The following is a 15,639-nucleotide window of genomic DNA, read 5'->3' as shown; positions in this document are numbered from 1 at the left end:
GTCAATATACCTATGATATATATTATAGGTGTATTGACTTAGCCGTCACATAGGAACCAGATTCGTCTGTCAATATACCTATGATATATATTATAGGTGTATTGACTTAGCCGTCACATAGGTACCAGCCTCGTCTGTCAATTTACCAATAATATATATTATAGGTGTATTGACTTAGCCGTCACATAGGTACCAGCCTCGTCTGTCAATGTACCAATAATATATATTATAGGTGTATTGACTTAGCTGTCACACACAGGTACCAGCCTCGTCTGTCAATAACCTACATTGTATAATATATATTATAGGTATATTGACAGACGAGACTGATACCTGTGTGACAGCTAAGTATACCTCTGGCAGTTGAAAGTTGTTGAAAAAAATACTTTTTGGAATTTCTTAAAACACAAGTTATATGTACATGTACATGTTAACGTGCTAGCTTTTTGTTTCCTTCTACTTCTAAATGGTATTGACCAACTTCAACAAGTTGTAGATAATGTCATGAGGGAGAAAGATATTTAGTTGGTTTAAACAATATTTATTACTTAAATTCATTTACAATACAATGCAATACAATCACATAAATTGAAAGGATCTAGCGACAAGATATAAAATCTTACATTAGGCCATCTCCTTTATTATATTTAGTTGATTCCAAGAAAGCCAAAATTATATATACATCTATAAAGATTCAATTTTGAGGGTACAGTGACAGGAGAGCAGATTTAAAAGATTCAGTAGTAGAACAGGAGGATATGGTATCTGGTGGAACTTATTCCACTCAGATATTGATCATTTAATGTAAATAGTACATGCATGTCTATGACAGTCATCAGTAATTAGACTAATTTCGACCTCTTCTTCCAATAAGAGCACAACATGTTGGTTGCTTTTAACGACGTGACACTGATCATCATGACACAAGCTTAAGGATATATCACAGAATCATCAATTGCCAAACAAATAAACATCATCATACGTCTGTATCCGTATACAGCACTCTGATCGTTAATGAACATGTATCACAACACACGATGTCCAACCTCAAGGTTATATCTGACTCAAATAAAATATGATTTCCTCCACATCTACACATGTAAAAGAAAGTGCTCTCCTCTTCCGATCCTTCCGACTCCCCTTGCACAAAATCGCCAATCTCCACTTCATCCTGAATTGGCCAATCCTGAGCCAAGCAACGTTGAGTCCATGCTGCATCATATTTTTGTCTCAAATTGTTATCGCTTAGGATTTTCCACGCGTGATTTACTCGCACAAACATCGCTGTTGATGTTTCTTTCTCCTCCTCGCTTTGCTTATCAGGGTGGAATCTCAAGGCGAGTCTCTGATATGACTTTTTCAGATCTTCTTGTTTAGCACATTTTTGGCATTCCAATATGTTGTACAGATCTTCCATAATTTTCAACACTTTCAGAGTGATATTTTTGGGATATCTCGCTACTTTTAAGCCTTCAAAAACAGCATTATTGCGAAACGTGATCGTGTGTAACACCATCGCATCACGTTTGTTTAATGGGCGCGGCCATTTTGAAAAGAAAGAAACAGACCAAAGCTTATGCTGTTTGTTTCAAAATCAATATTATGCGTATACTATATTTCAAAGAGCCAGTAATAATAAATTAAGATAAGATAGATGACATTTTCGTTAATATGGTATATTGATTGCCGTCTTATAAAACTAAGAACCTTCAAATATCACATCCGGTTCTTATCGGGTAGTTTTTTCTGAGTTGTATTCACTTCCGTTTATATTCAGCACCGCTCGAAAGATGGCTCCGACCACGGCAGATATGATTGCAGGTTTAAAAACCTGTTTAGTTCCACACTGCATCGGAAATATTGTACTGGCACTTTCCTACTTAGTTATGAAGACATTTCCTCCAATATGTTCCCGACTATTTGAAGATTGTAGCCTGGAATTGGTGGGTATAACCTGATAGTGTGACCTTCTGGCAAAAAGTGACTTCAGCGTTACCTGTCAAGGGATGTCGCAATCAATCATCTATACATATGGTGTTTTATGCAATATGTTAGTTTAATCAGATCGTATATGGAAAAGCTTCCAATTTTCTGAGAGTGAAAAAGAGAGCTCTAAACTAATTCAATTACAATTAAAATAATGTAACGATATTCATCTTTTGTAACATATAACGAAAACTGACTATTCATTGATTGTAAGTTTGTAACCCTGTACATTCTGTTTTGTGTGCGTGAATTTATTTGAAAAATGTGAGTCGCTAAGTACACAGAGAATCAAACACACACACAAACAAACAATTACATATATATTTGATACTCCAGAAACCAGGATCTCTTCAAAATAAAGCTGCAAGAGAATACAACACAGAATGAAAAAAAATAAACCAAACATTGATTGAAAAAAATGGGGTTTATCTATACATGTACACATAATTTCATGATGAAAAGATATGTGTGTGTGATCATGTTTGAACTTCATCCATATTTACCGGGGGTATATCATAGTTATTACCTGGTACTCTACATGTATGTATCAGTTATAATTAGTGACCACATCCTTAGCTGTTAAAAGACCCTGTCATAAACAAACAAACAATAACTAGCTATACATATATGTAACATGAGCGAAAAAAATGCACAGTCAGACTGGGGTTTAAACCAATGACCGACAAATTTGGTGGTATAATCTTGAAAATCAAGGTTTGGAGAGAATTATCTTTTAGACGCAATTAAAAAGTATATATTGATATGTGCTGACATCAGGTTTGACTTTGATTAAGACATGAACATAAAGCACACCCTAGTATACCTGGTTACAAATTAAATTGGTCAGTGACTTCAGAAAACATATTTGAGCCACCTTTTTTATCGTGATAACCTGCTTTATCTCTAAAAATGTAATTCATCAATACATGTATATTGAAAATTAAAACTTACCTTAAAAACTATATGTACAACATCACTGACATATTTAAAAGCTTTATCAGTATTAGAGTGATTATCAGCATACATAAATTTGAGCTATTGAGTCGCAGCAAGTATGTGGACAAATGCATATATTTATTAGGTCACCTGAGCTTTAGCTCAAGTGACCTATTGCTATCCGTTTTCGTCCGTCGTCGTCCGTCGTCCGTCGTCCGTTAACATTTTACATTTCAAACTTAAAGTCAAGTTCTGCTGGGCCGATTGAACTGAAAGTTGGTAGGAATGATCGCCTCATGGTCCTGACAAAGTGTTGTTATTTTTCGGGTCGATCAGAAATCCAATATGGCCGCCACGGCCACCATTTTGAAAACCTATTTCAAACTTAAAGTCAAGTTCTGCTGGACCGATTGAACTGAAAGTTGGTAGGAATGATCGCCTCATGGTCCTGACAAAGTGTTGTTATTTTTTGGGTCGATCAGAAATCCAATATGGCCACCACGGCCGCCATTTTGAAAACCTATTTCAAACTTAAAGTCAAGTTCTGCTGGACCGATTGAACTTAAAGTTTGTAGGAATGATCGACTCATGGTCCTGACAAAGTGTTGTTATTTTTCAGGTCAATCATAAATCCAATATGGCCGCCACGGCCACCATTTTGAAAACATATTTCAAACTTAAAGTCAAGTTCTGCTAGGCCGATTGAACTGAAACTTTGTAGGAATGATTGACTCATGGTCCTGACAAAGTGTTGTTATTTTTCAGGTCGATCAGAAATCCAATATGGCCACCACAGCTGCCATTTTGGTAAACTATTTCAAACTTAAAGTAAAGATCTACTTGGCCGATTGAACTGAAACTTTGTAGGAATGATCGAATCATGGTCCTGACAAAGTGTTGTTATTTTTCGGGTCAATCAGAAATACAATTTGGCTGCCATGGCCGCTATTTTGCTACTAAGTTCTAATAGGCCGATCTCACTTAAAATTGGTCTAGGAATGATCAGCTCATGGTCCTGACAAAGTTAAGTTAACATTATACTATTTTTTACTCAAATTGGTACATATTTCAACAACAAAAATAAATACTATAGACTCAGGTGACCGTTAAGGCCCATGGGCCTCTTGTCTAATTAACCATTCATTGGACCTGGCTTTTTTGAGATATGCTATTTTACTTTAGTACATTAAATGTAATTTGACATAAAGAATTTATGCATTTGTATTTAATTGCATGCCCAATGTAAATATATAGGCTGGCACCATATGCAATAGATGTACTAATTTGTTGTTGTTTTTATTTCCAGAAAGAATGGGAGTGGATTACTTTCCTTGGCTGTATAATTGTAGTGAAGAATAGAAAACAAGGTGAGGGGATGCCTCCTGTATTACTTTAAATGTAGTCTACAAAGTCCAGAACTGTCAGATATGGGGGTAAATGTTTCTGTAACTTTTTGTGAAGCAAACTTATTATTTATAGCAGCTGACACCCAATGATCTGTCAGATATTTTATAGAAAACAAAACAATTAAATTATTAAAAAAATCAGCTCAGTGTTCTTCCATGGAGAAAATGACAAAAAAGTATTTCACATAAAAAATATAATCATATGAATTGTATTTAGTGTGTGTTAAAATGTTGCTGATATCATTGGTAATGATCTATATTGCTCTTGACAAAAACAAAATACTACAAAAAGTACAAAGATAAAAACAAAATCAGTTACAAAACATTTTTAAACAATATCTTCTCTGAAAAAAACACATCACTTAAGAAATGGACTCATGGACAATGAAAGATGTTTGTTCCGACAATAGTTTTCAAACCAATGAAAGATATCTTGATGAAGCTTGGCACATGCTTGTATCACCCTAACAAAGTATTCATTGTACCATAAAGAGGGTATACATGCTGTGACTATCACCTCAAAATCATTTATTGGTCATTGGGTATTATTTAATTTCTTCTTGTTAACCGTGATAGTTAAAGAATTCTTTGAAATAACCACAATACTTATGCTTGACACTTTGAAGCAGTCAAAGAGCTTGTGTATCTCTATTTAGTTCACTGAACTATGTCCTATGTAAATAATTATGTTTTTATTTTATTTTTACATTTCAGCAACCATCGGTGCCTATATCAATACAACATGCTTGTTTGCCAAAGTCTTGTGTGGCTTCATGTTCTTTAGAGCCAATTCTTTGTATGGCATCTTGTTTGGGGTAGCCTGTTTATGTAAGTATTGGATATGTGCAGCGCTATAAAGGTGATATATATAGGGTAGCTTATAAGGCTCTGTTTTGAACGTAAACAGGAATTGAAAACTTATTTTGCAAGCTTTCGTAAACAGCTGTTTCCTTTCTCAAGTAAAGAGTGTTAATGACATGTGTCTCTACTCTAACATGCTGAAAACAACTCACTAATTAATAATATATAAGCCACAGTGGACCGAATCAGTAAAGTCAGCTGTCAAAAATCATAGAGACATTTCACCAAATTGCACTCTAATACAGCACATATTACCCATCCCCCTGACTGCCTGCATTAAAAGGATTTCAGAGGGATGTGATTCATTTATACATTTTGGCTCCAAATGATCTCGCATGCTGCTTGCTGGGCTATAAAGACAAGTTTGACATTAATATTGAAGTGCTTGATAATTAACGTTGATTGTTTATACATGTATTTCAGTTCACTTTGTGTTCATGCCAGAGCGTATGTACACTGGACCAGAGATGATAACCTACTTCAGGGGACCTAACCTAGACGTATGTTTTACTTATATCTCATTAGACCTACTTCAGGGAACTTAACCTGGACATGTGTTTTGCTTTTATCTCATTACAGATTTTTAACATAAAAAATATGTATGTTATATGTTAACACCTTACATTTTCAATATAAACAATACAGATCCTGTGCAAGGTTATAGGGGTTGTTTCTTTTTGGGTTGGTGGATAGCACTCACTCACAGTTTATTAATGATTGATAACATTATGAATTGAAATATATATGGATTGATGGAAAATTATAAACTAAGCTTTGATTCCTGGAAATCTAAATGTTTTGGGTCAAATATAAAATCTGGAAATTAAATAGTATGGGTTAAACAATTCAAGTGTATTGAAAATCAATCTTCATTTTTATCAGGGATTACATGTTGCTAGTTTAACATCAAATACTGTGTTTGGTGTCTTAGTCTGCAAATCAAAGGGAAGTAACTGTTGAACAAATCACTTTCATTCAAGATGAAAACAAACATGAATAACAGCTTTTGCATTGGTGTATTGTAGGAGGAAATCAAGCGAGACAGGAGAGTGACATGGTTGGTCACATTTTACGTGGCCTGGTCTCCTCCCTGTGTATCATTTGCCAATATTTTCTCAGAACTCTCTGCAGAGTAAGTACTGTATATCATTTCTGAACTCTCCACAGAGTAAGTACTGTATATTATTTCTGAATTCTCCACATAGTAGGTACTGTATATTATTTCTGAACTACACAGAGTAGGTACTGTATATTATTTCTGAACTACACAGAGTAGGTACTGTATATTAATTCTGAACTCTCCACAGAGTAAGTACTGTATATTATTTCTGAACTACACAGAGTAAGTACTGTATATCATTTCTGAACTCTCCACAGATTATGTACTGTATATTATTTCTGAATTCTCCATAGATTAAGTACTGTAATTTATTTCTGAATTCTCCACATAGTAGGTACTGTATATTATTTCTGAACCCTCCAGTAAGTTCTGTATATTATCTCTGAACTCTTCAGTAAGTACTGTATATTATTTCTGAATTCTCCACATAGTAGGTACTGTATATTATTTCTGAACTACACAGAGAAGGTACTGTATATTATTTCTGAACTACACAGAGTAGGAACTGTATATTATTTCTGAACTACACAGAGTAGGTACTGGATATTATTTCTGAACTACACAGAGTAGGTACTGGATATTATTTCTGAACTACACAGAGTAGGTACTGTATATTAATTCTGAACTCTCCACAGAGTAAGTACTGTATATTATTTCTGAACTACACAGAGTAGGAACTGTATATTATTTCTGAACTACACAGAGTAGGAACTGTATATTATTTCTGAACTACACAGAGTAGGTACTGGATATTATTTCTGAACTACACAGAGTAGGTACTGGATATTATTTCTGAACTACACAGAGTAGGTACTGGATATTATTTCTGAACTACACAGAGTAGGTACTGGATATTATTTCTGAACTACACAGAGTAGGTACTGGATATTATTTCTGAACTACACAGAGTAGGTACTGGATATTATTTCTGAACTACACAGAGTAGGTACTGTCTATTATTTCTGAACTACACAGAGGAGGTACTGTATATTATTTCTGAACTACACAGAGTAAGTACTGTATATCATTTCTGAACTCTCCACAGAGTAAGTACTGTATATTATTTCTGAACTACACAGAGTAGGAACTGTATATTATTTCTGAACTACACAGAGTAGGTACTGGATATTATTTCTGAACTACACAGAGTAGGTACTGTATATCATTTCTGAACTACACAGAGTAGGTACTGTATATCATTTCTGAACTACACAGAGTAGGTACTGTATATTATTTCTGAACTCTCCACAAAGTAAGTACTTAAGTAGCCCTATAAGAGGAGATTACTGTATATATTTGCAGTGGGGCAGTGATCCTTAAGTGGCTTATATATCACGGTTAACATGTTAGGGTCACAAGTTGTGGTATAAGTGTTAAGCTTTATATATATATATATTTACATGCCTATATGTATTTATTTCAATCTTGATAATATATCTTCACAAAAACATATACCTTTCAAAAAGATATTTCAAGAGTTTTTACTCCATTTCCCATTGATAATCTTTAGAAAAATTGTGGTGTCATTTTTGCCAGATTCAACATCTTTCTTCACACTTCAGTTTCACCGTTAAGTTATGAACTCCTTCTTACACTAAACAAGGGGTTTATTGTTCTCAAATATTAGTTATGTCCTATCATTACTTCTTTGACCCATATTTATGGCATTCCATATATATATGTATTGGATGTATTATATATTTTCAGATACAGCTTGGAAAATTTAAAATTTGGAAAAATAGATATTGCAAAGTACCCAGAGGTAGCAGAAAAGTAAGTACAAGACTGTATGAATATGTATCAAAAGAATCTCAGATGTATTCCAGAAATGAGTAACACAAAGTGTACGGGGGAGAGAGAAGGTTTTCTGACCTCAAAATCCCACAATTTGTTGTTAACTTTGGTTCATTTTATTTATATGAACAGTGATATGATATTGTAGTTGTTTAGTCAGTAAGAATGCTGATGGCTTCCAAGTTATCGATGGCAATCGTGTTGATATTCTTGTCTCATTCCAATATCGAAAGAAAAGTGAACAGTACAGTCCCCCTGTGTCTCTTGTCTAGTTGAACGGATATCATGGGGAAGTGTGTATGTTTTGTCTTTTTTTTCCCCCAAATACTACATAAACATGTATCAAGTAAGTCTCCTTATGGAAAATAACGATCAGATTTGGCTAATATATATTCATAAAAATTAATAATTTGAAGATAATTATTGGGATTTTTAACTTTTCTGAACTACATTTTATCAAGGATTTCCCTGCTACAAAGCATGCGCATAGCACGCCATTTCATTGAAAACAAAATGACTAGCGGTGGGAAGTGTTGGTAAGTGGAAACCGTTACCGCGTCAGCTACGAAGCGAAAAGTTGCCAGATGGTCAAAAGATAGCGTAAGGATTATGTAACGGAATCAATATTGCAGGTGGGAAGTATTCAAAGTAGAAAATAACTGCCCTAGCAGTTAGTACGGTGCATGTGTTCTTCTGGATAGCCGGTTTAAGCTGAAATGGAATCGACAGAAATGCTGTTTATGTTATGTATAAATATCTAAAACTATTAACCTCGCTAGTATCTTTGTCTAGGTTGGAACACAGATGAACTTTTTTTGTTATATAAATGGGCATGTATCGGAGAGAGTTTACTTTGTGTTTCTATATACAGTAGTTTATGCGAAAGGAAGGGATAAGTGACTGGTCAGTTTGATTTTGATATGAGGCCCTCCAAGGGATAACTGTTGTGATGGCCATGGCGTATCCTGTTCTATCCTCTGTCGGTACTCAGGGTCAAATGAGATACGTGCACTATTAGATTTATAATATTCCCGGGTTCAGTATAATGGTATGATTTAATTATATTGCTGAAGTAAACAATTTTTTTTTATTTACATGCAAGATTTAAATATGTCAAAATGACGGTTCAGGATGAATAACCGAGGCAGGAGAACCTACTTTTAGTAAATAGGATCGCAAAACAAACACATTTTTTAAATCGTAATGTTTCAACAGTTCATGTTTTCACATGATGTTGACTTAGAATGTATGATCATGCAACAACTTTTTCTCTATAAATAATTTATTTCTGACTTCAGATAGAATCGGAATACACATTGAAAATGGGGAAAAAGTCATTTGTAAAAATAGTGCGTGCTGCCGATAACTACCGCTTCTGTTTCGGACAAAAAGAACTGATTAAAGAAAAGTTGTCTCAACATAAAAAAGGGTCTATTTACAAGTATGCTTTAATCTATGTAAAGTATTGAAAACATATACTTATCAAGTATCTCAACACGTTCCATATCTTACGCAATTATTCTACATGTACACGTAGTGGTTTTGCCAGAAATGTTTATTGTGTGTGATGGCTAATATGACTTACTAAGTGTTAGCGTATGAAGACAGTGACAGTGGGAAAGAGAGTATACATGAATATATATATAATGCATGGTCTAGAAAAAAAGTGGCCAAAGACATTGAGTTGCACAATGTAATAGAAAAAATCACAAACGTTTCTCTTTTTTATACTTGTCAATGCATAGATACACTTTATGAACACATTTAAAAAGGGATATTCGTCTCGTGAATATTCCTTTTTACAGAAAGGTTTGTCCCATGGTTGATGGAAGGTGTTTAGTCCCGTACCCATCTGTACTGTTCACATTCCGGTAATAGATATTTCCTGGTGTCTATAAATTATGCCAACATGCCAACATATATTTCTTCATTTACATTCTGAATATTGGCATGTGTGAAATTAACTTCTGATGATGAATAATTACTGATTCTATAAGTTTCAACACAGACTTAGAAATCATATTCCTTGGTTTCATAGTGCAGTAAGAAGTAGCAGTTGCCTTTCGGCCCCTCTCTGGGGGCCCCTTTGGAAAATTTGCATCTCGGTCAGACCACCAGTGTTAAAGTTTACTGCCTCTTTTCAAAACCGTCCAGTGACGTTATTGGCGCTATTTTTAACAGGCTTTCCCCGAACAATTTAAGTGGTCAAACTGGAAATTTGGAATGGACTATGAATATAGGGATAGCAAGGAAACATAAGTGGAAGTGCAAACAACACATACATTCATTAAAAAAAATATGGCTCTTCACGTGATGTCCCTTTAAAACAAATAATGTAAGACAATATGAAGGATTTTAGTAACCTTCATATTTAAGGTTTTGTGCAATACATCAAATGTGAATAAGTGTAAACAGACATTAACAACATCATTAATGTTCTTGATACAATTTCCTTTCTCAGATATAGGATCAGTGCCAGCCCCATGTCGAGACAGCTGCCAACCATTGTAATGTTGGAGGGTGGTGAAGAGACGATGAGAAAACCATATATATCCCCAAAAGGCACAGTGGTCCGATACATTTTTAACAAGGTTTGATTTTTGCATCTTCAAAGAAAGTTTTTTAGGGCATCCCATTCCGTAGATTTTACTCTCTCAAACCTTAACAGCTTGAGCAATGGGACAGTGACCATAGTCAGAAATCTGTAAAAAAAAATCAAAAAAATCTTGAAATTTTGTTTTCAACAAAAACATGAATGGATTATAACAAACCATGGTTCATACAGGGGATGAAAAGTGCTGGAATTTTTGTATGAAAAATCTGTACAAACCATGACAAACATGGTCTTCAGGTTTTGCTTCCATTGTATTTATCCATAGACATTAACCTGTCAGTTGTTAATGAGCTGCAACAAAGATGAGTCGGTCAAAGGTCAAGATTTTTCAATATCATTCCATGCACAGGAAAAATGGATTACTGGTCTTGTATGGTGTGTATCAATAAGATTTGTAAATAAAATACTACACCAAAAGAATGTTTATGAAATATATTTCATATGTTACATTTCATTACTTGAATGTATTTGAATTAGTGTTCACAATTAATCTACACCCAGGGTCACCTTGACCAACAACTGAACCAAACTAAAATATAGAATACTGCCTATGCTCTCTGTTTACTCCATTAATTATGGTTTTGTTTGTGTTGCAGGAAAACATCATAAAAGATTTTGAATTGAACATCGCATATGATAAATGTAAAAAGAATCCACTGAAGCCAAGAAAGTCAGAAAAGGAGAAGGCAGAGTAAGCTGTGTGATGGGGTCTACACTCTGGTGTGAAGATCTGCTACATAAAAGTGAATCAGAGATGTGATCATGTAACAAAATTGATGGAAGACTGACACTTAGTGGGGCAATTTAAGTACAACCAATACAAAAATCGGATAAAAAGTTTTAAGATATAATTACAAAGTTGTGAACTAAAATGTCACAAATGTTTAAACTTCTACTGTTATAATTTACCATCCTAAGAGTAGACAGGATTATGTAGACAAGATTAACTACATGTAGACAAGATTAACTACATAATCTTGTCTACATGTTTGTCTACTTGTAGTTAATCTTGTCCACATAATCTTGTCTAAATAATCTTGTCTACATGTAGGTAGTCTTGTCTAAATGGAGTTAATCTTGTCTAAATAATCTTGTCTACATAATGTTGTCTAAATGTAGTTAATCCCGTCTACATGTAGTTATCTTGTCTACATGTAGGTAGTCTTGTCTAAATGGAGTTAATCTTGTCTAAATAATCTTGTCTACATCATCTTGTCTAAATGTAGTTAATCCCGTCTACATGTAGTTATCTTGTCTACATGTAGACAAGATTAAATACATGTAGACAAGATTAAATACATGTAGACAAGATAACTACATGTAGACAAACATGTAGACAATATTAACTACATGTAGCCAAGATTAACTACATGTAGACAAACATGTGGACAAGATTAACTACAAGTAGACAAACATGTAGACAAGAGTAACTACATGTAGACGGGATTAACTACATTTAGACAAGATGATGTAGACAAGATTAAATACATGTAGACAAGACTAACTACATGTAGACGGGATTAACTACATTTAGACAAGATTAACTACATGTAGACAAGATTAACTTCATGTCCTCTGTCTGTAATTACATTGAGCAAAGTTGAGAGTGACATTGAATAAGATAACAATAAAACATTCAAAAGCAAAATACTTTTATAACCTCAGTAAGATTTGTCAGTATGGAAATATGTAATATCAAAAAGTTTTACTTTATACACGTACAATGTACATATGAAACGTGTCACTCAATCATAGCTTGACAAAAGGACCAGTCGGCTGTGAAACGTTGTGACACGATTGATACGTACATTGTTTGTGTATAAAGTAAATCTTTGATATTTGAACCTGGTAGAATCCTAAGAAAAACAAGTTGTTCAAAATTCCTATCGCCTGTAAAATTGAGTGGTTATGAAAATAATTATATTATTTATAGCTAGTAGATTATCTTGAACAATATAACAGGTGATTACTTTTTATCATGGATGTGATAATTTTCCTGTATTAAAATAGCTTTGACAAATTTATTTTGAAATATCATCCTGTGATAATGTTCCCTTGTAAATATTTTTACCTATAAATAATACTGAATATGTGTTAACCCTTTCACCCCTAAGTAACTTTAATAGACCCTACCATGCATTGAGATTGGATGAGTCCGTTGTGGTCTACAGTGGTGAAAGAGTTATAAAGGCAATAGCAAAGTCTGAATCCCTGTTGGCAGTATTCTGATATCACACTTTCTGTATGTTGAATAAGTCGATATCTCCATAGTAGTTATAGGTAATTTTTAATTTTCTATGGATTGTTTAGATTTTTAAAATTTGCTTAATATCAAACGTACGTTTGTTTGAATTTATGCGTTTTTATCGTCAAACTAATGATATCAACTATTATACAGATGGGTTTTTTTTTTCGAAAGGTGATCGAAGTTCACATTCTGGATTTTGCTTTTCATCTTATTGTGTTAAATGTAAAGATTAGATGCTATAGAAAAATACCTGATGTATGGTAGGCAGTTCCTTAATATCCTGTTTTGTTCCTGGATGTCTTAGACACCAAATATATCTTGATGTAATTGCTGTGTTTGGATAATTTTTTACCTACGTTAGATTTTCAAGGAAACTGTTCTTACTCTATAATCATTATGGTAATTGTACACATTGCAATCCTCATGTTTCCTTGTCATGTTTTATCTGTGAAGGTGAGTTTTGTTTTGAGAATGGTGTGTTGCCATGGTTTTGTATTCTTTCATGCATATATTTGTTTATTTCTTTCATCTCTAACATTTTTGCATTTTTCTAAAAGATATTTGTGTTATGAATGAATTCATTGATAAATGGAAAAATAATTATATTGAAGATTTTCCAGATGAAATTGAACTACACATTTGAAGGAAGGGTTAAGATTTGTGAATATATTTGTGTATTTGAATCATGTATATACGTAGTTGATGCAAGTGTTTTGGTACAAAGTGTTCACTGCAGTGCGAGTACTCAAACTAGGAATGTGCAATTTTAATACTTGTATATATTTTAGGCGAAATATACCTGATGCCTGATTTTCGCCATTGCGTCAAGTGATTTACCTAGATTTAGTTTTAAGATGTTTTTTTTAGCTCACCTGGCTCGAAGGGCCATGTGAGCTAATGCTGTACTGCGTCGTCCGTCCGTCACCTTTTTCTTTTAAACGACTTCTTCTGAAGAACTGGAGGACATAGGGGCATTATATTTGGCCAGTAGGTACCTGGGATGGAGTGCTATAAATCCTCTTTTTACTACTGTGACCTTGAAAGTATGTCAAAGTCATTTGACTTTGACTTTGACATACTTTCAAGGTCACAGTAGTAAAAAATTATGAAAACTTCAAACTTCGATATCCTAAGAAGTATTTGGTCTAGAGTCATGATACTTGGGTATGTTATGTAGACCCGCAATGCAAATCTTTTTCTTAATTACAGTAATGAGGTCAAATGTCAACTTTAAAATACTAGCCGGAGTCAAAGGTCTTGTTTTCTGGTGCATTTAAACTCAAAATTCTGATATTTTTGTCAAACCTAATGATATGTTAGAATGGCTTATCACACGTCCCTTAGTGAAAGGAAATTCATTACAATGAAATCACATTGCTTTAGCTGTAAAATTCTAATCATTGCAATTGCATTGCTTTTACAGTTTAACAAAAGACATATAAAACTTTACACTATTTATTTTTGTAGTTATTTTCAAAACTGAAGTTCCAATGTTAATTCTAAGGCATTATATACACAGTTTTAAAACTGTTATTGCAATGTTTTAAATTAACTTATTTGGTGAAATATTTTGAGAGATGAAGCATATCAACCCAATTCTGTTTCAATGTTAGCTGTTATTGCAATGTGGGAAATCAGTGCTAACATTCCATTTATTTTGTCGAAGGGATGATCATTTCAGAACAAAAGTCTTAAATAGATGCGCAAGATCCATAGAGAATACACTTAAAAAATAGTGAAAAATAGAAAAACATTGAGTTACAGGATAACACACCAATCATTCTGACATCAATGGATATGTTCCTGACCTGGAGTTACTTCCCTTCTCAAACAACATCAGGTTACCATGGTGTGTAACTACAGACTCTATAAGACTAAATTTGACAACATTAAGTAACTATGGTGTATACATTTTTAGATCCTCTTGAAATTAACTGCCTCACACAATGTTTTTTTTTCTACAAGTTGTACTTTGTATATGGTACATTGTAGTCAACAGATCTGATTTGTGTGATTGAAGTAAATGTGAGTATTGTTGTATTGATTAACCAAGAGATATGTGGTGGTTACTTGTTTGGGGGAATCTAAATGGAAATAAATGTATGGAACCAGTTTCTTTTTAGTTTTTGTAATTTTGTTTAAATTTTGAACAAATGTCAAGTATGAGACATCCTCAATATCCAGGGATAACGCTCACTTTCGCTCTGTGCACCCCTTGAATATGTCATACCAAAATTGAAGGCACGCATCTAGCTATTTAATTGGTCTCGGTGAAAAAGACCTTACCAATCGCTAGGCTAATACCTGCCCTTTGAAGATACAGTAACAGTGGAATGATACTTCAAAGACAGTCAATTTTACCATTGCGCAACCGACATATTCTTTTGGTGTACATCAAAGGATTCTCTACTCATCCGCAAGATAGTGCACATTGAGCAGTTCATTTGGCAATGACATATTTCAGATTCCAGGGTTGTAGAGAGTGAAAATGAACGAAACCCCTGGAGTATCAAGGATGGGTATGAGAAAAGTTCAGAGTTCTGATGCCAAGGACAGGTCGTTGAACGTTTAATAGAAAACATTCAACCAATTGATTGGTATCACTCGAGCGACTTCATTTCTTAACGGATCTTAATCCAATTATGTACAGAGTTAAGCATGAGACGATCTTGGA

At 33.9% G+C, this 15,639-nt stretch overlaps 2 protein-coding genes across 2 annotated transcripts in view; one reads left to right on the top strand and one right to left on the bottom strand.

The window, feature by feature from the left end:
* The first annotated feature begins 1,635 nt into the window (after positions 1-1,635).
* LOC110459875 (thioredoxin-related transmembrane protein 2-B-like) lies at positions 1,636-11,684 on the top strand. Its single transcript, XM_021512341.1, has 8 exons — positions 1,636-1,943; positions 4,229-4,289; positions 5,043-5,156; positions 5,613-5,689; positions 6,215-6,321; positions 8,017-8,082; positions 10,565-10,694; positions 11,314-11,684. The coding sequence occupies exons 1-8, from the start codon at positions 1,791-1,793 to the stop codon at positions 11,410-11,412; spliced, it is 807 nt and encodes a 268-aa protein (XP_021368016.1). The 5' UTR covers positions 1,636-1,790; the 3' UTR covers positions 11,413-11,684.
* LOC110459876 (DNA oxidative demethylase ALKBH2-like) overlaps positions 1,921-15,639 on the bottom strand; it is a 32,919-nt gene continuing 19,200 nt past the window's right edge. Inside the window, exon 3 of the mRNA XM_021512344.1 lies at positions 1,921-1,996. Within this exon, the coding sequence (XP_021368019.1) occupies positions 1,993-1,996 (4 nt within the window). The 3' untranslated portion in view covers positions 1,921-1,992. The remainder of the gene's footprint in view (positions 1,997-15,639) is intronic.

Source organism: Mizuhopecten yessoensis, unplaced genomic scaffold (assembly GCF_002113885.1).
Source record: "Mizuhopecten yessoensis strain PY_sf001 unplaced genomic scaffold, ASM211388v2 scaffold10251, whole genome shotgun sequence".
Lineage (NCBI taxonomy): Eukaryota > Metazoa > Mollusca > Bivalvia > Pectinida > Pectinidae > Mizuhopecten > Mizuhopecten yessoensis.
Note: the sequence above shows the minus strand (reverse complement) of the source record. Positions and strands in the feature narration are given on the sequence as shown.

Coding starts and splice junctions, on each gene's coding strand:
- LOC110459875 (XM_021512341.1), top strand. CDS start 1,791: ATGGCTCCGACCACGGCAGATATGATTGCAGGTTTAAAAACCTGTTTA. Junction 5,157..5,612: donor GTTTGGGGTAGCCTGTTTAT/GTAAGTATTGGA, acceptor CATGTATTTCAG/TTCACTTTGTGTTCATGCCA. Junction 8,083..10,564: donor TACCCAGAGGTAGCAGAAAA/GTAAGTACAAGA, acceptor TTCCTTTCTCAG/ATATAGGATCAGTGCCAGCC.